General features: G+C 43.9%; 1 protein-coding gene across 1 annotated transcript in view; it reads left to right on the forward strand.

The window, feature by feature from the left end:
* The window catches only part of GNAO1 (G protein subunit alpha o1), a 552,945-nt gene that overhangs the window by 400,411 nt on the left and 126,917 nt on the right, over positions 1–25,617 (forward strand). The window contains exon 4 of the mRNA XM_029608706.1: positions 10,672–10,832. Within this exon, the coding sequence (XP_029464566.1) occupies positions 10,672–10,832 (161 nt within the window). The remainder of the gene's footprint in view (positions 1–10,671; positions 10,833–25,617) is intronic.

Consider the following 25,617-nt stretch of genomic DNA (forward strand, 5'->3'; position numbering starts at 1 on the left):
AAATCTTTTCAGCCTTGAGACCAACCAGGGAAGAATTACAATTACTACAGGTTGAAGAAATAGAAAAGAGCTTTTGCTTCTCTAGACAAAAAAATTTATGTTAATGGTAACAAGACAGGAAAATTATTAGCTAGGTTAATATAGAAGAAAAAACAGAAGGCTTTTGTGGGAAAAATTAAGAGGGCAGATGAAGTACTGTTATTCAGTTACTGCTGTTTTAGAGGCTTTTAGGGAGTTTTCCAGTAATTTATATTCTTCAGGCCCGGAAACTACGATAGAGGATATTCAGGCCTTTTTACAGACAATCCACCTAACTTCTTTGACTGAGCTGCAGAAGCAGGGGCTAGCAGGCCTGATACAGAGACAGGAGATATATAAGGCCACTGTGGCATGATCCTCGGGTAAATGCTCCAGTCTTGATGAATATTTCGTAGAATGTTATAAGAGGTTTTGGCACTGTTCTCTTCTATGCAGGTCAATCTATTTTTTTATTTATTTAAAAAATGTATTACCTGCCTAGGCGGTTTACAAGTGGTACATCCACAATTACAACGTAAAAAAAGACAACATTAAAAACATTAAACATGATTCACATATACCCAATCATCATGCTACCTAAGACTAAAAATCACTTCCACTTCACCATTCCCATGTTGTTTCCATGTCAGATTAGCTTATCACAATTCTACCCTCTTAAAAGCCTGTTGGAAGAAAAAAGCCTTTATCAATTTCCTGAACTTTAATAGCCCAGTTTCGCTTTTCTTTTGTGGTAGGGAATTCCAGATCAAAGGTCTTTGAACATAAAAGAGCCTCTCTCGTGACTCATCTAGTTGAATTACTTCGAAAGATGGAACATCCAATAATATTGTGAGCTTGATCTTAAGGTCCTCGTGGGTTTGTACAATTGTAGAGCAGAGTTCAACAGTTTGTAACTAGGCCATTGATACCCTTAAAAACCAAGAACGCAACCTTGAATTTAATTCTTCAGATAATTGGTAACCAATGATACTTTAACAAGTAAGGTTTTATGTGTTGGGAGATTGGAATCCCCATCACAATTTGAACAGCTGAATTTTGGATACATTGGAGTGCCCGAACCATGTAAAGATGTAAACCCATATATAGTCTATTACAATAATCCACTGTTGGCATTATCATAGAGGGGTAGATTTTCAAAGGGTTACGCGCGTAATATACACGCGTAACCCTTTAAAAACTCTCCTGCGAGCGCCGAGCCTATTTTGCATAGGCTCGGTGACACGCGCAAGTCCCAGGAAGCGCATATATCGCGAGGCTTTGAAAGAAGGGGCGGGAAGGGGGCGGGGCAGCGGTCCGGGGGCGGTCCCGAGTCCTCCGGCACAGTAGCCGTGCCGGGGGACGGCTCGCCGGCAGCTAGCCGGCGTGCGCAAGTAACGCCTGCCTCGGGCAGGCGTAACTTAGAGAACATAGGTAGGGGGAGATTTTGGTAGGGCTGGGGAGTGGGTTAGATAGGGGAAGGGAGGGGAAGATGGAGGGGAGTGAAAGGAAAGTTCTCTCCAAGGCCCCTCCGATTTTGGAGCGGCCTCGGAGGGAATGGGAAAAGCCATCGGGCCTCCCCTAGGGCTCGGCACGCGCAAGGTGCACAAGTGTGGACCCCCTTGCGCGCGCCGACCCCGGATTTTATAACATGTCTCACTATCATAAGCTGAGCTGAAAAATACAATGCCCCAGATTTGGTCCTCTCTTTAGATGCTGAAAAGACCTATGACAGGGTTTTAGGGCCTTATATGTTTGCTGTGTTAGAAAAATTTGGTTTCCCAGTGGATTTTGAGGTTGTATTCAAGCTATATATACAAATCCATAAGCAAAGGTACTTACAGTACAAATTTTAAGGGGTATACATTAGGGCTATTTTTTATCACCTTTTTTGAATTTTCAAAAGTTGTGTGTGTAAAATTAGCCTATATGCTTCTAAAATAGCATATATTCTTGTATATGGTATTTTATAAATCTCAGAGTAGATATGTAAGAAAGGGTCCATGAGTATATTTGCGTATGTAAAAAACAAAAAAGAAAAGGTAGACCAGGTATATTCCAGGGTGGGGCCAACATTTACATGAGTAAGTTCTATTTTATGAGCTTTGTACACTTGAAGATTTGGCAGCTTACTCCCGTATATTTACACCTGCTCTTTATCTGCACTAAGTGATCGTAAAGGTCTTAAAAATGAAATACTGATGGGGTAGGAGATCTGGGTGAAATGGGGGGAGTTGGGGGCTGAAAGGAGAGTCTCAATGACCTGCAAATGGATTGGGCGAACTGATAAACTAATTGATAAAACTGGTAATTTCATTGCTGCGCACATGTTACAAAATCTCCCAATTTACACATGTAAAACCTGACTTAAAGGGGGTAATTACATGCAGGTAAAACTCACGTATGTTTTTAAAGTTAATAGTAGATTGGAGATGTTGAGCGGTATACCAAGTAGGTGATAAGTCCCAACGAGAGCTACTTATCCAGAGACGTGCCACTACTTAGTTGGATAAATTGGAATTTATTCGGATAAATACAATATATATTTGTGCATTTTTTAATATGCTTTTTAATGTGGCTATAGAACCCCTAGCTCAGCTACTGAGACAATCACATTTTCTCACAGGTTTCACAATAGAAAGCTGCCCCCATAAAATATTGCTATATGCTGCTGAAATTTTTCTGTTTGTTATGAATCCCTGTAGATCTGCTTCTCATCTATTATCTCTCCTTGACAGTTTTGATACGGTTTCTGGATATAAACTGAATCTGCATGGTTATGATTATGGTTTTATGTGATGTCCATTTTATTATGTCCATTTTATTGTTAGCCACCTAGGGTCTTTGTACATAGGCAGCATATACTGTAAGTAAAACAACATTGGCATAACTATTCTATTGCTGTACCCAGTCTGGTAGAAAGACACTACCACATAGGCACATCAATAGAATATCATGGCCCCCAGAAATGTGAGTTAACCTTTACTACACCTCAGGCCAAAGAATTAACCTGAAAATCCACTTAAGTACATTAAACCTGGAATAAGGAGGTAAGCACTTGCCTGCAAGATTGGCACTGTGCATCCTTCACTTGGGCACTATCTCACATGCAAAGCCATTTTGCCAAGTGAAATCAAAGAGTAAGCTCTCTGGAATAGGCAACTACAGCCATTTGAGATGCACAACACCAAAGTGCTCTAGAGATCTTACCCTTTGATTTCACTTGGCATTCCTTGCCCAAATGGTCTTGCATATGAGATTGTGCCCAAGTCGGTATGCCCAATGGCAATCTCGCATGCAAGGTCATTTTGGTCACGTTCATTCCATCTTCAAGCACTTACTTCCATTCTCCAGTTTTAAAGCACTTTTCTGTATTAGTGCAGATTCTTCAGTTTATCTCTCATTTTACTGCGTGTTTTTCGTGTAGCATGCTTTTTAATTTGCATCTCATTAGCTTACTGCATCCTGCGGGAACCCCTGTTTTTAATGCATGCATTAAGTAAAACTAGCACTAAAATTGAACTCCAATTTTAGCACGAGTTTTATTACATCAGCCCCTCTGTGTATGCTTTGTTTGCTACTGTTGCATCCAGAGATTTGAAACTTATTGGGCAGGTTTGGGCTTCTGATCAGATGGTTCCTTTTGATTACTTGGTTCACCAATTTAACGTACTGGAGCATACCATTCACTATTTTCAACTACCTTAAGGAACTCCCTTACTAAACTAAAGGATAAGGAATGGATCCCAAGACCTATGAAGTATGTGGCGTGTGTATACTGTACAAACGGAGCTAAAAATTGTTGCAGAAGAATGGGTTTGATGATTAGGCTATTATATCAGAAATATAAATTTCCTATCCTATATCCTATTGAATCATTCTTATTCTAATAGGTGTTGATGACATTGTGGCCAGATGGGTACACACTTACATATGTGATGGATCTGCCATATGGTGTAGCATTTTTGGGTGCTGGTTTTTAAAGTTATTTCAAAGGTTTTGGGACTTCTCTGGAATTGGCCTTATTGGACCAATGGGATTCTTCCCCTATGTCCTTGTCAGCCAACTCTATCAATCTTGGAATGGTTTTAGGGGTACTGGTCTGAGGAGTGTAATAAACTGCATTGTGATCACCAGGATGATAGCAGTATATACGTTAGGTAGTGTGGGATAATGTTTTTAGATTTTTAATCTGTTAACATGTAGCTGCCCTACTATTTAGGTTGGGTTTGTTTAGCAGAGAAGTAAGGTTGTATATATGTCAATGATGCCATTATTGCCTTCTTAGTCTCAGCTTTGGATTGTTTGCTTAAGTACCTATCATGGACTTTAGGTATGATTTGTATTGGCATGATTTAATGTTGCATTTTTGTCTCCTCTCAATATAAATAAAGAGTTAAAAAAAAAAAAGATAGCGGATGATAGCAAAGAGTCAGATACTAGTGCGTTTGATAATGCTACGATGGTGGAGCTTACCATGGTGGTAGTCTTTGATCTGGATTCTAAATTCAAGAAAATATTGGAGAAATTGGAGGAAGTCACTTCAACAATGTCCTCTTTGGCAAAGCATTTGACTGAGGCCGAAAGTCGTATTTCTTTCCTACAATATATACATTGTATTTTTTCCCTTTGTACTCTTTCAAAGAGTACAAAGACTAAGGGACACGTTTAAAACTAATAAGAGAAAATATTTTTTTACTCAATGCATAATTAAGCTCTGGAATTCATTGCCAGAGGATGTGGTGAAATCTACTAGTAAAGCTGCGTTTAAAAATGTTATGGACAAATTCCTGAAGGAAAAGTCCATAAATCATTACTAAGGGGAAGTTACAGAAATCCACTGCTTATCCCTGGGATAAGCAGTTTGGAATATATCTGTTCCTTGGGATCCTGCCAGATACTTGTGACCTGGATTAGCTACTGTTGGAAACAGGATACTGGGCTTGATGGACCTTAGGTCTGACCCAGTATGGCAAATCTTATGCACTTTTGTAAGATGACCTTCGGGGCATGGTCGGCAATTCAGAAAAATTGAAAGAGGCAGTGCTAAGGTATGAGAACAAAAACTGAGAATCTGGAAAATAGATCACATCAAAACATTTTGAAGTTTGAGGGAATTCTGGAGAGCATTACAGAAGCTGAGTTATGGGAGATTAGAGACTTGGCGCCCATGGAATTGGATCTGATTGAAAGGTTTGAGAAACTGTATGTAGAACACACACATAGACTAAGCCAGAAAAGATCTGCTATTGACAGTCCTTGGACTGTGATCGCATGTGTACTGAACCTTACTCACAAGGTGTAAATACTGCAAGCTATTCAGTGAGGTGCTCGGTTGATTTACAATAATAAAAGGATATTAATTTTTCAGGACTATTCTGCAAAACTTTCCTCACTGTGTTGGGAGTTTTCTCTTTTCTGTTACAAGCTCCAAGCCTTATAAGTTCATATTATGTTGCATTATCCTGCCAAATTACGGGTCATACACGATGGGAAAACTCTGTGACTCAATACACCAGAGGAGGCAAAGCTATTTGTGGCTAAGTTGGAACAGAAATCAGTGGGCCTGATTTCAAAAACATTTACATGCTTAAAACTGGGGTTTGCACATATAAAATGCATTTTACTCATATAAGTGGGCTCTTGAAAATTGCTACCATATATGCCATTGCATTGTCATTAGGTTTTACCTGCATTACTGCACTTAGGGGCGGATTTTCAGACTCCGCGAATAGGCCTACTTTTGTTTGCGCTCCAGGCGCAAACAAAAGTACGCTGGATTTTAGTAGATACGCGCGGAGCCGCACGTATCTGCTAAAAACCTGGATCGGCGTGCGCAAGGCTATCGATTTTGTATAGCCGGCGTGCGCCGAGCCGCGCAGCCTTCCCCCGTTCCCTCCAACGCCCTCCCCTCACCTTCCCCTCCCTTCCTCTACCTAACCCACCCGCCCGGCCCTGTCTACACCCCCCCCCTTACCTTTCTCCGGGGATTTACGCCTCCCGGAGGGAGAAGTAAATCCCCGCGCGCGAGCGGGCCTCCTGTGCGCCGGGCCGCGACCTGGGGGCGGGTACGGAGGGCGCGGCCATGCCCCCGTACCGCCCCGGGCCGTAGCCATGCCCCCGTACCCGCCCCCAAAACGCTGCCGACACGCCCCCGAAACGCCGCAACGACCGGGCCCGCCCCCCGACACGCCCCCGACATGCCCCCCTCGGAGAACCCCGGGACTTACGCGAGTCCCGGGGCTCTGCGCGCGCTGGTAGGCCTATGTAAAATAGGCTCACTGGCGCGCAGGGCCCTGCTCGCCTAAATCCGCCCGGTTTTGGGCGGATTTAGGCGAGCAGGGCTCTGAAAATCCGCCCCTTAATGTGGTTAAATGGCTTTTGAAAATTGCTATGATAGTCTGTTATATTTACACGTGTAACTCCTTTGAAAATTCACCTGTATAGTGGTACAGCTTAGGAATGATTAACTGGAAACTTTTGTTTCCTAACCCAGCCAAATTTGTGATTTGTATGCCCAGGAGCGAGCCCATGGCTGAATAGACTGGAAATGGCAAGGCTAAGGATGATTCATAAACATCAAAAGGAGCGAGTACTGCTCTCCACAATCAATATTAGAGTCACCACGGAGATGCAGGAAAATTAAGTCGGTCCCAGAAATTCCAATTTTTAAATATGCAAATATTTTTATTCATCAAATCGGCAACTCCATTGCTCAAAAAGTACAGAATTTGTTTAACACAGGGTACCCCGACACGGACCCGTGTTTCGCCAAACGCAGCTGCGTCGGGGGGGGGGGGGGGGGGTGAACAGTATATTCTTTGTGGCATTCAAACTAAAATTAAAAGAAAAGACAATAAATTAATACTTAAAGTAAGGGGCTGATTACAGAAGTAGATCCTATATTGTCAGAACAATACATTGTACCATATAGGTATGGCGTTTTTAAACCACAGAGAGAAGCAGTGCTTATGAAAGACATCGATAAACAAACATCGGAATGGGATTCACCAAGTTATTAAGCACCAATTAGACACAAGAAATTTATGGACAACAATATTGTGTACTCCTAACCTAAAAAATAGCGACAAAATATGAAGCATATAACAAATAAAATCATACTTATATTTAGTAGTTGTGCGGGTCACAAGAGATCTTCCCTCAATCAAGTAAATTAATCGAAATAAATCGACTTTCAGTATGGACCTTATAGCATATCTAAAGTTTAAATACTTAGTAATTCTGATCGTGTATCGAAACAATATAAATAGAAAGCCGTGTACCTTTAAATTTCAGCGTCTTTGGCGGCAGTTTTGGCAAGGAGAGCCAAGAGTGCCGGCATTACCCAATATTTAGTGTCCAATTTGGCGCCAAAATTGACCAATCCGAGATGGTTACCATAGTAACCTACAGCCAATCAGAATTAAGCAAGCCCAAGGGAACGTAGAGGGTTCGGCAATGATCTCTTAAAGAAAATATTGCCACTCGATTTCATTATTGAGTCCCTCAGGCGTGAGACTATGTAATTTAAAAATCCATTTTTGTTCCCTACGTGCCAGTATATCAGAAAAACAACCTCCCCGTGATGGTGGCATGACTACATCAATAACATAGAATTTTATATCGGATTCAGTGTGTCCCATAGAGGTCCAATGAGTAACCAGGGGAGCTGTTTCCCTGCTATTTTTAATATTCGAACAATGTTCAATGATGCGAGTTCGAATTGGGCGAGACGTCTTGCCCACATATAAATTTTGCACACGGACATAAAATTATGTAGATCACACCTTTGGTTTGGCATGTTGAGGTAAAATTCAATTTGTATTGAACATGTGACCTGGGATGTTCAAACATAGTTACATTGGACAGGGGTACCCATGCTCCTGAAACCTTGCTATCATCTGCTTAGCTTCAATGATGAACTCATCAGGGGTAGAGCAGATCCGTCTTAGCCTAAGTAACTGGCCTGTTGGAATATTTGACCTTAAAGGAGTGGGATGATGCGGACACTGCTCAGTGTGCTCCTTGACATCCAATGTAACTATGTTTGAACATCCCGGGTCACATGTTCAATACAAATTCGCCCAATTTGAACTCTCATCATTGAACATCGTTCGAATATTAAAAATGGATTTTTAAATTACATAGTCCGTTAGATTTTGTTACTTTTTGTTACTTTTTGTTAGTGCGCGCTAACAGGAGTTAGCGCGCACTGATTCCCGTAAGTGCGCACTAATTGAAAAAAACGGGAAATCCCGATCTTTTTCGGGCTCCCTGAAACATGCCGAATGGGACAATTTTGTTGAAATTTTCCAATTTGGCAAAAATGAATGCACATCTCTACTAATCATTGCTCTTCTGAGGAGTGAGGGCTGTTATTTTACATAACACCCCCCACAAGAAAAATGGCAAAAGCTTGGTAGCGCCTACATAATATGGTATTATGCTGGGGGCCGCTGAGCCTGTGTTGTTTTTCTTGTGGGAGGTGGCTACAGGTGGGGACAGGATGTCCTAAAATATTTTTTAAAATGCATAAAACACATCTGTTTCAGTTAGCTTTTGTGGGTGCTGTCTGACTTTGCTGTTTGCAACTGACTCTTTTAATGGGTCATAATCAGAGGTAGACGTGGGGCTATTCCACGTCTACCTCTGGACGTGGAATAGCCCCAGATATCCTTAAAACCAGGAAGGCCTGGTTTTAAGGATATCTGCAATGAATATTCATGAGATAGATTTACACACACTGCCTCTTTTGTATGCAAATCTATCTCATGCATATTCATTGCGGATATCCTGAAAACCTGGTCTGTTTGTGGTTCTCGAGGGCCAGAGTTGGCCACCCTGTGCTATTCTTTTGATGAAGCTAATGATGTTATTCTTTTGCTGAGGCTATTTGTTAATATGAGTGTTTGTTTTAACCTTTTTATGTATGTATTATACTGTAAGCTGCCTAGAACTGTGCTATATGTGGACTATAAATGTTTTAAATAAATACATAATAAATAGGAGGGAGAGAGAACAACAGGAGGAGAAGTGGAAGCAGAAAGAAGAGAACAAGAGGAAGGGGTGGGAACAAGGAGAAAAGAGGAGGGAGGTCGAAGGGAGAGGAGGGGGGATAGGACAGGGTGAGAGCAAGAGGGAGTGACGATGGGAGAGGGCAGTGGGGTCCTGAAATGATGAGGAGGAGGGAGGAATTTAGAGAGGTTGAAGAGTGGAGAAGAGCAAGAAGGAGTGGGGATAGGGAGAGAGGTGGGGTGCTGCAGAAAAAGAGGAGGAGGCTGAAGGCGAGATAGGAGAGAAAGCGGAGCGGTCTGGGGGCCAGGAATATAGATCAAATAAATAAGAAAAAAAACAAAGGCTCTTCAGTTCTATGTTGGGCCTGCCAAGTCTTTGTTGTTTTTCTTGTTCGGGTGGAGGTAGGGGTATGGGGTAGGGATGGAAAGAGGAATCCCCTCACCTCCTTCAGTCAAACTTCCTCAATCCCCTCACCTCCTTCAATCAGACTCCCACAATCCCCTCACCTCCTTCATTCAGACTCCCACAATCCCCTCACCTCCTCCATCCCACCTTCCCACATTTCCCTCCTTTACTCTGACCCTCTCACTCATCTCATTCACTCCAACCCCCACAGTCCCCTCACTCTCTCACTCCGTCCCCCACTCACCTCTTTCACTCCTACCCTTACAATTCCCTCTCACGTCCTGCACTCCCATCCCCCACAATCCCCTGTCACTCCCTCCCCACTCACCTTTTACTCCCTCCCTCCACAATCCCCTTAACTCTTTCAATCCCTCCCCACCACAGCCCCCTCACACACCTCTTTCACTCCCTCCCACACCCCATTATCCCCTCCTTCCCTGCCCCCTGCTCACCTTCACTCCCCCACAGTGACAGGTGAGGGTGGCACATTATTTCCTTTCTGCATCCCCCCCCCCCCCCAGGCTGTTGCAATTCCCTCACTCACCTTCCATGTTCTGAAAAGGAGGAGGGTGGTGGCCTGGCAGCACCTTGGGCCGCTTCCTCCTCCTCGCTCGCTGTGCATGAATGGCGCGCAATACCACGATCCTTCTCCTCTTTCAGAACGCGGAGAGTGAGTATGGGGATGGGGGCAAGAGCAGCGGCGGTGACCACTGGGGGGGGGGGGGAGGGAGAGCATGGATAGGAAATGTAATTTACTTTATTTAAACATTTATAGCCCACGTATCAGTTGCCAGCGGCTGTAATTTAGCCGGATAAGCAGCTTTTGAATATCGACCTCCGAATGTTCTGAAAAATGTCTGTTTTCTCTTTGGAGAATGTATTTTGCTTTCTTAAATAAAAACGTTTTTTTTTATTCCAAAAAAGCAACTTACCAGAATGCAACATTTTCTATTGTTTCCATTAAACATTTGACATGCAAATTAACCAGTCAGAAAGAAACTGCAGCATGGGTCCACCAGTCCAGAAAGCTGTCTGCATACCAGCTGCTTTTGGATTGGTCGGCTCCATTGTTTTCTGTTTACTACTATTTGCTACCAGTTTTTGCTGATATCCTTGCTATAGCTGGCTGAACTTTGAGCCATGTATTGCCAGACTGTTTATTGCATGCCTTTCGGTTTACTTTTCTTGCCCTAACTGACTTATCTGGCGTGCTCCATTTTCATCGTCTCTCACTAGGCTGATGCAAAGATGGTGTGCGATGTAGTGAGTCGGATGGAAGATACTGAGCCCTTTTCTCCAGAGCTGCTATCAGCCATGATGAGACTCTGGGCAGACTCTGGAATCCAGGAGTGCTTTAACCGGTCCCGAGAATATCAGCTTAATGATTCTGCCAAATAGTAAGTGCCTCATCCTGCTACATTCATTTGTAGACTAAAAAAAAAAAAGCCAGATTTATTTATAAATTATGAAAGTCGTTTTCAAAGGCATTTCTGCGTGACCAAAATACACAGAAAATTACATGTATGTGCACCGTATATGCAGCTGGGGAGAAGCATTCCAGGAAATGGAATTTGGGCAGGATCGGGACTTGTGCGCATATGTTTTAATTTAATTTTTATTTATGAATTCTTCTGTTCTGCAGTATCTAAATGACTTGATCAATGCAGGTTACAAATCAACATCCATAATAACATAAAACATACACCGCATCAAACACAAATTACAAGTAAAATCAGGTCAGGTTTAACAGTATGGAGGTAATTTTCAAAGGAGTTAGGCACATAAATGTAACTTACTAAGCAATTTTCAAAAACACATTTACACGATTTAAAGTTTATTTGTAAAAGTTGTATGTGTGAAAATTAGCGTATTGGCATGTAATTGGATATTCTTGCATATGTGTTATTTTATACACGTGTCAGAAAGGGTCCGTGAGTAAATGTGGGCTTGTAAAAGAAGGCTGAGCTAGGGATGTTCTGGGACAGGGCCAAGATTTACCCATGTAAGTTATTTTATAAGCATGTAGATTTGGCAGCTTACTCGCATATATTTACACCTGCTTTGTATCTGGAGTAAGTGATTGTAAACATCTTAAAAGTGAAATTCAGATGGGATGGGAGGGCTGGGTGAACTGGGGACAGCTGAAGCTGAAGAGCCAGAAAGGTGTTGATGGCCTGCAGATGATGGGCAAACTAGAAGCCTAATTGATAAAACAGGTAGTTTCATTGCCGCCAAAGGTTAGAAAATCTCCCAACTTACACGCATAAAACCCAGTTTGCAGGGGAGGTAAATGTGTATAAATTATGCAGATAACATTTCCACTCATATTTTGAAAGGTAGACATAAAAATACACGAGTATAGCAGTTGCATGCTACTTATCCGGCTAAGTTCTGATTTATCTGACTAGGTAGGGCCTTTTCTGCTTCTTAGCCAGATAAGTCTTGAAAATGACACTTAACTGGACAAGTTCCAACTCATATGGCTAAGCAGCGGCAAAGCTGCTACTTAGCGAGATAAGTTTTAAAAGTGCTACTTATCCGGCTATCTTACTTAGACAAATAAATAGCATTTTTAAGACTTATCCAGCTATCTGAGGGGGTCATTTTTCAAAGTGCTATATGGTGTTTTCGCATGCGTTATGGCGTTTTCGCATGCATTAAGCACCTTTAACGCATGCGAAAATGCCTTAATGCATGTGAAAACGCCTTTAACGCATGCGAAAGCACCATAACGCATGGTACAATGCAAATCAGAAAAAGGGGAGGAGTTTGGGGTGGGATTTGTGGCCAAGTGGCCTGGCTTCACAATTTTGCGAAGCCATATCGCATGGCTGTAACGCGGATTTTAACTACACCTTTTTCAATTGCGTTAAGCCATGCGATATGGCTTTATCGCGCTTTGCGATGTTTTCGCAAATAGCGTTTTTAGTATTTAAGCTGCTGGAGAGCCAGCCTAGCTATCAGGCCCCTAACCCCCTACACTCCTACCTAAACCTCACCTCAATTAACTATGTGGGCCTCATATAGAGGTATAAATACCTACCTAGTATGAGGACATTATGGCTAGGCTATCTCTGTCTCTCTTCCCCCCCCCCCCCTAGTGGTTGTAGGTAGGAATTACAACAATTTTGGCACTTACCGCGAAAAAGTTATCACAATTTGTGGTAATACCTATGTGAAGCGCTAAGATAGTGCACTTTGTGATAAACCGCCTATTTCCATAAAACACGCCCCTTTTCCTATCATATGCGATATTTAGTGCATTTTGATAAATCCAGGCCTTGAGTTAGTTGGATAAGTAGCACTTTTATGATTTATCTGGCTAAGTTGCAGTGTAAACATATACACAAGGGTTAATTACAGGTATTATCAACATACAAGTAACCATATACCTGTGTTTGTTGTCAACAATATTTATCACAAAATTTTCTTTAAAACATTAACACATATCATACATATATTATATCACAATATTTATCATATTACATGTACCAATATCATTCATACCACACATTCATACATAATAACAATACACATCACAATGCATATTGTACAACATATTGCCATATAAAATCATCAATTTATCTTATTTTCCACTTTTCAAAACTGTTTTCCTTGAAGCATTCCCTTATATTCTTTACTTTTCAAAATACTCCCGACAAGGCAATACCTACAGTACCTGAATGTAATCCACTTTGAAGCGCTGAATAAAGTGCAAAAAGCGGAATATAAATCTAAATAAATAAAAAAAAGAGACTCCTGTTTCACCAGGTGATTTCATCAGGGGATCCGCTTGCTACATCTATTCCTTCTTTCATGTACAGGGAACATCCAACTTCATATCTCATTTAGTATATCATTCTTCACCAACCTATTCTTGTCACAAAAATGTATAAAATAATCAGTCTCCACACCTAAAAAACTTCTTATTTATTACTATCTCCACATTAAAAAACTTTCTTTAATAAACTGCTAAATTCATTTTAATGGACATTCTAATCATTTAAACATATACTTCACCTGGTCACATTAAATTTCATAACCATATATCTACCTTATAAATGGGCTCTGACCGACGGCCTGCAAATGCGCAGTAGAGAGCAGCTCTACCGCGCATGCGCGGGCGAGCACGTTGGTCAGAGCCGAGCGTGCCCGAAAAAAAAAATGGCGCTGGGGCCGCAGGAGCGACGGCGGCGGCGGTGAGAAGCAGAAGCGGCGGCGACGGCGGTGAGAAGCAGGAGCGGCGGCGGCGAGAAGCTGGAGTGGGAGGAGCAGGAGCGGCGGCGACGAGCAGGAGCGGCGCCGCGCACGTGCGGGAGGGACACCCCCCTCCCCCCCGGAGATCTTTCATCTGCGGATGAGCTGAAAGGGGAGGGCATTGGGAGAAGGAGGAGAGAGTGAGGGGAGGGAGAATAGAGGGTGAGAGGGAGGGAGGGAGAATAGAGGGAGGGGGGAAGGTGAGAGGGAGGGAAAAATAGGGGAGCTAGCTTTCAGGGTTCCGGTGAGCGGGAGGAAATCCTTCTTTTTCTTTCTCTGCGGGCCTTTTCTCTTCTTTCTCCTCTCGAGTTTCTCCTCCTCTCTTTTCCCGTTCTTTTGCTTCTGTTCTCTTCTCCTCCTCTCTTCTTTCTGTTTTCTTTTTCCTTTTCTCTTTCTTTCTCCTCGTTTTCTTTCTCCTCTCTTTCTCGTTTCCCTTTCTTTCTTGTTGTCCTTCTCTTCTTTCTCCTTCTACTTTGTCTTCTTTCTTTTTCCTTCCTGACCCGAAAATTTTTTTTTAAATGTAGCCCGTTGTTACGGGCTTAACGGCTAGTCTCCATATAAATAACCATTGATACTACCAATCACCTCTCGTAATGAAACAGCTATTCTTTTATCCCGGGTTTACCAACTCTGTTCTTCAGTCACAAAATGATGATACACTCTGCCTGCCGCCGTCTTAACTCAAAGTCGCCGTTTTTACTCAAAAACTTTAAACAGTAAAATATATCCCTGTTAGATGGCTCCCACATTAGAATACAACAAGAACAATACTTAAACAGTAAAATATATCCCTGTTAGATGGCTCCCACATTAGAATACAACAAGAACAATACTTAAATCCAAAATACTAACCTTGACAACTTAAACTTCACCACTTTATTTCGCCAAAAGTTTTTCTTAGGACGTCTATCTCTTCATTCAACAACGCCACGGCTGCGCATTCAACGACCCCCCACACCCTTTTGTGATAAATAAATATTGTTGAGAACATCACAGGTATATATGGTATATGGTTACTTGTAAGTAGCAGTGTAGCCATTACTTAGCTGCATAAATCAGAATGTACCTGGATAAATGCCACTACTAAATCGGATAAATTGGATCTCATCTAGATAAGTACAATATGTATTTACAGGGTTTTTTACATACATGCACATGCTGCAGGGTACATATGTGCGTATTTTATAACCTGTGTATATCAGACATGCACAGATTATAAAATACAGGAATAGTTGTCCCCAGGGACAGTTAGTTTAAAACACGTGCACATGCCCATGTGCATGGATTTTATATTTTCCATGCAAGTCCCTGCACATTATATAAATTATGTCTATTCATGCGAACATGCGCTCCTAATGTTAAGCATTTATCCAGTGAAATGTTAGTCATGGATTTCCTTTAGCATTTATTGGCTTTTAAACACACAAATCAGCAAACATGTGGCATTTTATTACATGGGTGCATGAAGCAAATTACCAGTTTTACCAATTAGTTCACCAGTTTGCCCAGTTTCTCTCTAACTCATCAAGACCCCTCTGGATATTCATCCTGCCCGTCCTCCAGTTTACCCTGACCCTTCACGCAGTCAGTATTTAGCTGTAGTTTTATTCTGCCTTACACCTGATATAGCAGAACTAAATATACGCAGATAAGAGCCGTATGTGCACCGGGTTCACAGGTTATAAAAGCGCAATGTTTCCATGTAAATGTTGGCCTCTAACCCACCCCTTTTTTGCATGAGCAAATTTATTCACGTATCAGTACTTGTATGTGTATGTGTGAGGTTTATAAAATAGCACTTGTGCGAATATGCGCTATTTGGGGTAGATTTGCAGACGTATGCACGCTACCTGATGCGCACACATATACGCCTGATTTTATAACATGCAGCGCAGGCACACGCATGTTATAAAATCGGGGGTCGGCATGCGCAAGGGGGTGCACAATTGTGCACCTTGCGTGCACCGAGCCGCACTGCCTTCCCCCATTCCCTCCCCCCACCCCACCTTCCCTTCCCTGGGGCTGAAGTAAATTTCACGCTCCTGCCAAGCAGCAAATGCCCGCTGTGCCGGGAGCCTCTGACCCGCCCCGCCTCTCCCCGTTTTGCAAGCCCCGGGACTTACATGCGTCCCGGGGCTTTACGTGCGTTGCTGGGCCTTTTGAAAATAGGCCCGTCACACGTAAGACCAGTTATGCACGTAACCGTTTGAACATCCGGCCCTTTATGCGTGCATCTGCTATTTTGTACACATGCATCTTTTTTAAAATTCACTTTAAAACCTATTGAGAATTCAATGGCTTATATTATAGCAATTTTCAAAAGCTCACTTACCCGCATAAGGAAATTTACATGATTAAAACCCAGTTTTAAACATGTAAATCCTTTTGAAAATTACCCATGAAGTGCATAAATTCTCTCTGCAAAACTAGGCACATGAAATAGCAGGTCTAACTATGAGCATGTAATTTTGCTGGGAAAATTTTCAACACAGACTTATGAGCGTAAGTTCGCTTTGAAAATTGGTGCAATTTATATGCATATTTGTCGGCTAACTTACGTTGTTATAGAAATTACCCGAATGGGGATAATTTTCAAAATGTTTAAAGTGGAGAAACAAGTGTTTTTCTATGTGAGAAACTTGTTTTTAAATTGTCCCCACCCCGTCAGTGGGGATAAAAGTCTGTGCATTGTTCACAGCTTGTGTAGTTTAGCCATGGGGGAAAAAGGGGTGGGGATGTATCTGTGGAGGGCAAGTACAGTAACCCAGATTTTCAAAAGGAAACCTCATGGGGTGTTTCTCGCAGGACTGAGAGTCCCACAGCTAGTCCCAAAATTACTATGAGAGTAATTTTCAAAGACTTGGAGAAAGTCTGTGGATACTTTTTATCCACAGACTTTCTACAAAAAATATGCACATTCTTTCGCTTGGACAATTCTCTAAAACTACGCACACAAACTCCCTCACGCAAAGCAACACCTCCTCCTGGCATGACATAACTTGTACATGTGGATTTCTGCACACACATTTTAAAATTGAAACTTCACCCCAACTTTGCCCATCCTCTCGAATGCCTCTTCTGCATACACAAAATCGCATTGCATGCTTGCTTTTTGCACAGAAAAACCGGCAAGTTATCTAACAAACCATGAATGTTAACAGTGGACCCTTGATCCAGAGAAAAAGACACCCACCTGAAGAAACAGGATGCCAATGCCTCCGGAAGGTGGAAGTCTAGGACCACAACCCCTCAGTACCCCTCGCGGGGCCTCAGCCGAATAGGGTACAGGCCGGAACCACACCGATATAGTCCAAGCTCCAGGCAGGGGTCAGAGAAGAGTATAAGTGAGACAACGTGAGGTCCAATCCAAAATCAAGGCAGGCAGCGAACAAGGCAGATCAAAGTTCAATCCGGGTTCCAGACAGGCGGCAGGCAGGCAAGGTCAAGTCCACTCCGAGGTCCAGGCAGGCAGCAAGCAAGGTAAGGTCAAGTCCACTCCGAGGTCCAGGCAGGCAGCAAGCAACGCAAACAGAGTCGAGGTCCAATCCGGGTTAAAGGCAGGCGGCAGGCTAGGCAAACAGGGTCGAGGTCCAAACCGAGTCAAAGGCAGGCGGCAGACTAGGCAAAGTCAGGCAAGCAGGAGTCCAAACGCAACCAGGAACACAGAAAGGCACGGAACCTGTTGAGAAGGCGTCAGTGTCTTCACTGAGGGGGTTTAAATCTCCCCCTCAGCTGACGTCCGTTTCCGGGGCCGGCCTCGTCTTCGCGGCCCGGCCCCTTTAAGGGGCGGGGCCAGCCGCGTCTCTCCCGACGCATTCTTCAGACGGCAGGACGCCGTCACGCCGCGGCCCGTGCTCAGCGGACCCCTGGAGGAGGGATCCCGTTTTGCCTGCGGGGAAAAGGTAAGGAGGCCCGATCGCACGCGATCGCGATCGGGCCAAACAACAATGAATGCACATTTTAAAACAGCGCGCTTACAGCTGAAGTCCCTGTATACACAGACTTTAGCTTGAATTTTTGAAGCGGGAAATTAATAGGACTGTGTGCATACCTTTGCGAGGCACAGGATAGGGAGCAGGTGTAAAGATTTATGCACATGCTTTTGAAAAGCGAAAATACAAAGATAAATTAATTCTCTGCCCCCCTAGAATCCCTATTTCAAATACACATAAAAGTATGCACAAAATTGCTTCTTCTCATGCTTATATGCATACAGCCCTCGGGATAATTTTCAAAAAGTCTATTTACATGCGTAAAACTGCATTTTACGCATGTAAATGCTTTTGAAACTTGCCCCATTAAACCCCTTTGAAAATTCAGTACTATAAGAATTGGGGTAGATTTTCAGAAAGTGCGATTTGGCGTACTTTTGTTGGCGCATCAGGCGCCAACAAAAGTACGCTGGATTTTAGTAGATACGCGCGTAGCCACACGTATCCGCTAAAATCCAGGATCGGCGCGCGCAAGGCTACCGATTCTGTATAGCCGGCGCGCGCCGAGCCGCGCAGCCTACCTCCGTTCCCTCCGAGGCCGCTCCGAAATCAGAGCGGCCTCGGAGGGAATTCTCTAATGCCCTCCCCTCACCTTCCTCTCCCTTCCTCTACCTAACCCACCCGCCCGGCCCTGTCTAAACCCCCCCCCTTACCTTTGTCGGGGGATTTACGCCTCCCGGAGGGAGACGTAAATCCCCGCGCACCAGCGGGCCGCTAGCGCGCCGGGACGCGACCTGGGGGCGGGTCCGGAGGGCGCGGCCATGCCCCCGGACCGCCCCGGGCCGTAACCACGCCCCCGGGCCCGCCCCCGAAATGCTCCCGACACGCCCCGAAAACGCCGCGCAGATCAGGCCCGCCCCTGACACGCCCCCCTCTGAAAACCCCAGGACTTACGCGAGTCCCGGGGCTCTGCGCGCGCCGGTAGGCCTATGTAAAATAGGCGCACCGGCGCGCAGGGCCCTGCTCGCCTAAATCCGCCCGGATTTAGGCGGATTTAGGCGAGCAGGGCTCTTAAAATCCGCCCCATTGTGCTGAAAGAAAGCATTTTATAAGTTTTAAAGCTCTTGCCTCTGGCTGAAAACATGGTAACGCAAATGGAAGTTCATTAGCCCCAACATCTAAAGACTCTGATAGTAATTCTTTTCTATATTTATTTGTAAAACATCTATTTTTAGACTGTAAAATTTCCTTCTTCATTTCTTAAGGATCTCCATGTTGTCTTTTGCATCAGCCCTCCTCCTTCCCTGGCTGTGCTCACTGCAGCAGGAGAGAAATGCATTTATAGCTCAGAACAGAGATTCAGAAGTCCCCTTTGTATTTTTAAAATGTGCATAACTAAAAAGACAAACTATGCTGGCTTATATTTTAGCAGATGAATAATTCTAAAATGGTGTATCTAAAAAAGAGCAGAAGCTAGGCTGTATTATTTTTTCTTCAAATCAGGCAAAGAGTATGTGTTATCAGGAAACCACTAATTATTTTTGGTTGCTTCACAGTCTCAAGTACAGATTCTATGTATACGGACAGCTCATGATACTACGGTACTGCTGAAGTAGACTAGTCTTCTCCACAGGGATGAGGGAGTCTTTTTCCTTGGGGTTGGGTCTCAGTTCCTTGTTATTTATGATTTATGGGATACCTGTCTCTCTGTCGCATATCTGAGCTGTTGCATATTCATATTACTGCTGCTGATGTGTATGTCAATATACTGCTGCTGATGTATACATTTTTGTGTGATGTTGCCGGGGGGGGGGGGGGGGGGGTTAACTGTTGGGAAGGCGGGAACAGAAACTATGTTGCATTTTTATGTTTTATATATTTTATTGTTATTCTTGTGTTATGCACTTTATGCATCAATAAAAATGTTCATGAAAAAAAAAAAAAAGAAGCTTGAGTTGCTCATTTTCACCCCCTCTGTGCCTCTATCCTCCCCGCTTTCCTCTGCTGGAATGATGCATTCTGGGGTCCTGTAGTTTGAGCACACACTCCTTCCTCTCTCTGCTGTTTCTGCAGGCTATCACGATGTAAGCTTTTTGTTTTGATAGCTGAAGCTGAAATCAGCACAGACCCTCACCATACAGAATAACTCTCGAGTGGTTTGCATATGCCCAGTGGTTTTTTTTTATAACAGAAAAGAACAGGGATTTGTAAAACAACTAATCAGCTGTAAAACAAAAAAAATGTCATTCTTTATTTCCTAAGTATCTTCCTGTTTGTTTTACAGCCCCCCCTGTCTCCCTGATACTCACAGCCATGGACAGAAATGCAATGTAGTACTTTCTAAAAAGATGCATATAGGCAGTCTTAGTATAGATAAAATGTCTGTTTGACATACCCACATATATTTTTTTTGTGTGTCTGCACAGAGCCAACGCATAGGAATAGAATTCCATGCCATTAATCTCCCCTTCCTGCCCGCAGCCAGCACAGCTGTAGTTTTACAAGATAGACATAGAGATGCAGATGCTGGAGAAATAGAAAAAAAAAAAACCCCAGAAATGCAGCCTATTTCAATGCATAATACAAAGGTATCAGAGATGCAGAAAAAATTTTGAAAGAATGAACAGTACCAGATTAATAGCAGTTTATGGACTTCTCCTCTAGAAACTTATCCAAATCTTTTTTAAACCCAGTTATACTAGCTTCCATAACCAATGAATTCCGGAGCTTCCATAACCAATGAATTCCGGAGCTTAACTATGCGTTGATTGAAAAGGAATTTTCTTCGATTTGTTTTAAATGAGCTACTTGCTAACTTCATGGCGTGCCCCCCTAGTCCTTATATTATCTGAGAGAGTAAATAAACGATTTACATTAACTGTTCAAGTCCTTTCATGATTTTGTAAACCTCTATCATATCCCCCCTCAGCTGTATCTTCTCCAAGTTGAACAGCCCTAACCTCTTTAGCCTTTCCTCATAGGGCAGCCATTCCATGCCCCTTATCATTTTGGTTGCTCTTCTCTGCACTTTCTCCAGTGCAACTATGTCTTTTTTGAGATGCGGTGACCAGAATTGCACACAGGATTCAAGGTGCGGTCTCACCATGGAGTGATACAGAGGCATTATGACATACTCAGTTTTATTTGCCATTCCCTTCTTAATTCCTAACATTCTGTTTGCTTTTTTGACTGCTGCAGCACACTGAGCTGACGATTTCAATGTATTATCCACTATGACGCCTAGATCTCTTTCCTGGGTGGTATCTCCTAACACCGGGGCAGATTTTCAAAGCGTAGGGGGGGTTACGCGCGCCGGGCCTCTTTTCAAAAGGCCCGGCAGCGCGCATAAAGCTCCGGGACGCGCGTATGTCCCAAGGCTCAAAAAAAAAAGGGCGGGTGGGGAGGGGGCATGGCCGGAGCCTCCAGTCCATTTGCCGCTGTGCCTGGGATCAAGGTCCGGCTGTCGGCCGGCGCACACAACCTACACCTGCCCAGAGGTAGACGCAACTTATAAAATAAAGGTGGGGGGATATAGGTAGGGCTGGGGGCAGGTTAGATAGGGGAAGGGAGGGGAAGGTGGGGGGGGGGGGCAGAAGGAAAGTTCCCTCCAAGGCCGCTCCGATTTCGGAGCGGCCTTGGAGGGAACGGGGAAAGCCATCGGAGCTCCCCTAGGGCTCCCCCTTGAGCGCGCCGACCGCAGATTTTATAACATGCATGCAGCTGCGTGCGCATGTTATAAAATCGGGCGTAGATTTGTACGCGCCGGGTTGTGCGCACAAATCTACACCCACGCGTAGCTATTAAAATTCGGCCCATAGTGTAACTACAGCAAGGGTTATTTTTCCCTATATGCATCACCTTGCACTTGTCCACATTAATTTCATCTGCCATTTAGAAGCCCAATCTTCCAGACACACAATTTATTACAAACTGCTTGAGAATTAACTACTCTACATAATTTTGAATCATCGGGAAATTTGATAACCTCACTTGTTGAACTTCTTTCCAGATCATTTATAAGAACACTAGCCGTTAAGCCCGTAACAACGGGCTACATTAACATTTTTTTTTCAGTCCATTTCCTTATCCCTCATTCTCCCCTCCCTCCCCTCATTCTCCCTCACCCTCTAGTCTCCCTCCCCTCATTCTCCCTCACCCTCTAGTCTCCCTCCCCCTCCCCTCTCTCCTCCCCTCACTCTCCTCCCCCTCCCTCACTCCCCTCCCCCTCCTCCTCACTCTCCTCCCCTCTCCCCTCTCCCCTCCCCCTCTCTCCTCCCCACCCTCTAGTCTCCCTTCCCCTCCTCCCTCCCCCTCCCCTCACTCTCCTCCCCTCTCCCTCCCCTCACTCTACTCTCCTCCCCCTCCCCCTCTCCCTCCCCTGACTCTCCTCCCCTCTCCCCTCCCTCACTCCCCTCCCCCTCCCCCATCACTCTCCTCCCCTCTCCCATCCCCTCCCCCTCTCTCCTCCCCTCTCCCCCTCCCCCTCCCCCCCTCCCCCCTCTCTCCTCCCCTCCCCTCTCCCTCCCCTCACTCTCCTCCCCTCTCCCCTCCCTCCCCTTAGTCAGTCACTCTCTCCTCCCTCCCTTTAGTCAGTCACTCTCTCCCCCCCTCCACTCTCGCCTCCCTCCCCCCTCCCCTCAGTCACTCTCTCCTCCCTCCCCTCATTCACAACCCCTTCGGATGGCGCAGACGGAAGATCTCTGGGGGAGGTCCCTCCCTCCCTCACGTGCACCGCCGCCGCTACTGCTCGCCGCCGCCGTTACTGCTCGTGCTCCTCACCGCGCCATTTTGGTTACTGGCAAGCTCTGACCGACGTGCTGCCCGCGCATGCGCGGTAGAGTTGCTCTCTACTGCGCATTTGCGGCACGTCGGTCAAGCTTCATTTATCTAGTAGATAAGATATGCCATACTGGGTTAGACCAAGTGTCCTTCAAGCTCAGTATCCTGTTTCCAACAGTGGCCAATTCAAGTCACAAGTACCTGGGAAGTACCCAAACATTAAATAAATCTCAAGCTACTATTGCTTATTAATTAATAGCAGTTTATGAATTTTTCCTCTAGGACTTATCCAAACCTTTTTTAAACTCAGTTACACTAACTCCTGTAACCACATCCTCTGGCAATGAATTCCAAAACTTAACTATGCGCTGAGTGAAAAAGAACTTTCTTTGATTTGTTTTAAATGAGCTACTTGCTGACGTCATGAAGTGCCTCCTAGTCCTTCTATTATCTGAGAGAGTAAATAACCGATTTACATTAACCTGTTCAAGTCCTTTATAAACATATTAAAAAAGCACTGGTCCAAGTAGAGATCCCTGAGGCACTCCACTGTTTACCTTTTTTCTTTGTGAAAACTGACCATTTAATTCTACTCTTTGTTTTCTGTCTTTTAACCAGTTTGTAATCCACAAAAGGGAATCCTATCCCATGACTTTTTAGTTTTCTTAGAAACCTCTTATGAGGGACTTTGTCCACAGCCTTCTGAAAATCCAAATACAGCACATCCACCAGTTCACCTTTGTCCACATGTTTATTCACACCTTAATAAAAATGTAGGAGTTTGTGAGACAAAACTTTCCTTGGGTAAATCCATGCTGGTTGTGTGTGGAGGTGGTTTGCTTCTGAGTTTTTTTATTTTGTGTCCCATTATATAACATGTCTATCTAAATATTATGTGATTTTATTCTTTTTAACATTTTCCCAGCACTGAAGTCAGGCTCACCAGTCTATAGTTTCCCAGATCACCGCTGGAGTCCTTTTTAAATATTGGGGTTTCATTGGCCACCTTCCAGTCTTAAGTTACAACGGATGATTTTAATGGTAGGTTACAAATGAATTGTAATAGGTCTGAAATGCTATTTTTTAGTTCTTTCAGAAGCATGGGGTGTGTACACTATCTGGTCCAGCTGATTTACTACTCTTCAATTTGTCAACTTGGCCTACTACATCTTCCAGGTTCACCGTGATTTGGTTCAGTTCATCTGAATCGTCACCCTTGAAAATCATCTTCGGAACCGGTATCTCCTCAACATCCTCTTCAATAAAAACTGAAGAAAAGAATCTGTTTAGTCTTTTTACAATGGCCTTGTCTTTCCTCAGTGCCCCTTTAACCCCTCGATCATCTAATAGTCCAACCAACTCCCTCACAGGCTTTCTACTTTGGATATATTTTTAAAAGGTTTTTATTATGATTTTTTGTCTCTACAGCGAGCTTCTTTTCAAATTTTCTCTTACGCCCAAATTTTCAAAGCCTGGCATGCGTAAAAACCTGGGGATACATGCGTGGCTGGGCCGTGTGCACACCGAGCGCATTTTAAAAACAACCCGGCCAAGTGTGTATCTCCCAGTACTCATAACCTTTGTAGCTGCACCTTTCATGTTTTTTAACTAGTTTTCTCATTTTATCAAAGTTTCCCTTTTGAAAGTTTAGTGCTAGAGCCATGGATTTGCTTACTGTCCTCCTTCCAGTCATTAATTCAAATTTGATTATATTATGATCACTATTGCTGAGCGGCCCCACCACTGTTGCCTCTTTCACCAAATTCTGCGCTCCACTGAGAATTAGATCTAAAATTGCTCCCTCTCTCATCTGTTCCTGAACCAATTACTCCATAAAGCTGTCATTTATTCCATCCAGAAACTTTATCTCTCTAGCATGTTACACTTATCCAGTCAGAATTGGGGTAATTGAACTCTCCCATTATTACTGCACTACCAATTTGATTAGCTTCCCTAATTACTCTTAGCATTTCGCTGTCTGTCTCATCATTTTGGCCAGGTGGACAGTAGTATGTTCCTATTGCTATACTCTTCCCCAACACACAAGGGATTTCTATCCATAAAGATTCGATTGTGCATTTAGTCTCTTACAGGATCTTTATCCTGTTGGATTTTATGCCATCCCAGACATAAAGCACCACTCCACCACCAAGTTCCTCTTCTCTATCATTGCGATATAATTCGTACCCTGGTATAGCACTATCCCATTGGTTATCCTCTTTCCACTATGTCTCTGAGATACCAATTTAGTCACTGCTATACACTCCTACTCTCCCATCTTACTTCTTAGATTTCTGGCATTAGCATACAAATGTTTCAAAGTGTATTTTATGTTTGTATTAACATTTTGCTTTTCAGTTGACAGGGATAAATTGGAATCTTTTAGCTCAGGTGATTCTTTGCTTATAGGCACATGGACTACTTTTCTTATTATTGAAACCTCTCTGTTGAGATGACTTAACTCTAATGCTTCATTAGTATCCTTCGAAGATACCTCCCTCCGAACCATGCACTGCTGAGCCACTATCAGCTTTCCTCTTTGATTTAGTTTAAAAACTGCTCTATCTTCTTTTTAAAGGTTAGTGCTGGCAGCCTGGTTCTACCCTGGTTAAGATGGAGCCCATACCTTCGGAAAAGACTCCCCCTTCCCCAAAAGTTTCCCCAGTTCCTTACAAAACTGAATCCCTTTTCCTTGCACCATCGTCTCATCCACGCATTAAGACTCTGGAGCTCTCCTGCCTCTGGGGACCTGTGAGTGGAACAGGGAGCATTTCAGAGAATTCTACCCTGGAGGTTCTGAAATTCAGGTTTTATCTTCCAGAGCCTCCCTCCCACATTTTCCTGTGTCATTGGTGCCCATATGTACCATGATAGCCGGCTCTTCCCCAGCACTGACTAAAATCCTATGTAGGTGACATGTGAGGTTCACCATCTTTGCACCAGGTAGGCATGTTACCAGGTAATCCTCATGCCCACCAGCTGCCTAGCTATCTGCACTCCTAATAATTGAATCACCAACTGACGGCCAGCATAACCCTACCCTCCGGGTCAGTAGCCCTGGGAGACACATCCTGTATATGAGAGGACAATGCATCACCTGGCAAGCAGGTCCTTGCTACAGGATCATTTCCTGCTGCACCAGGTTGATACCCTCTGACCAAGAGACCTTCCTCCATCAAGGCAGCACAGGGCTGCCAGACTGGAGTTGGGACTT

Source organism: Rhinatrema bivittatum, chromosome 7, assembly GCF_901001135.1.
Source record: "Rhinatrema bivittatum chromosome 7, aRhiBiv1.1, whole genome shotgun sequence".
Classification (NCBI taxonomy): domain Eukaryota; kingdom Metazoa; phylum Chordata; class Amphibia; order Gymnophiona; family Rhinatrematidae; genus Rhinatrema; species Rhinatrema bivittatum.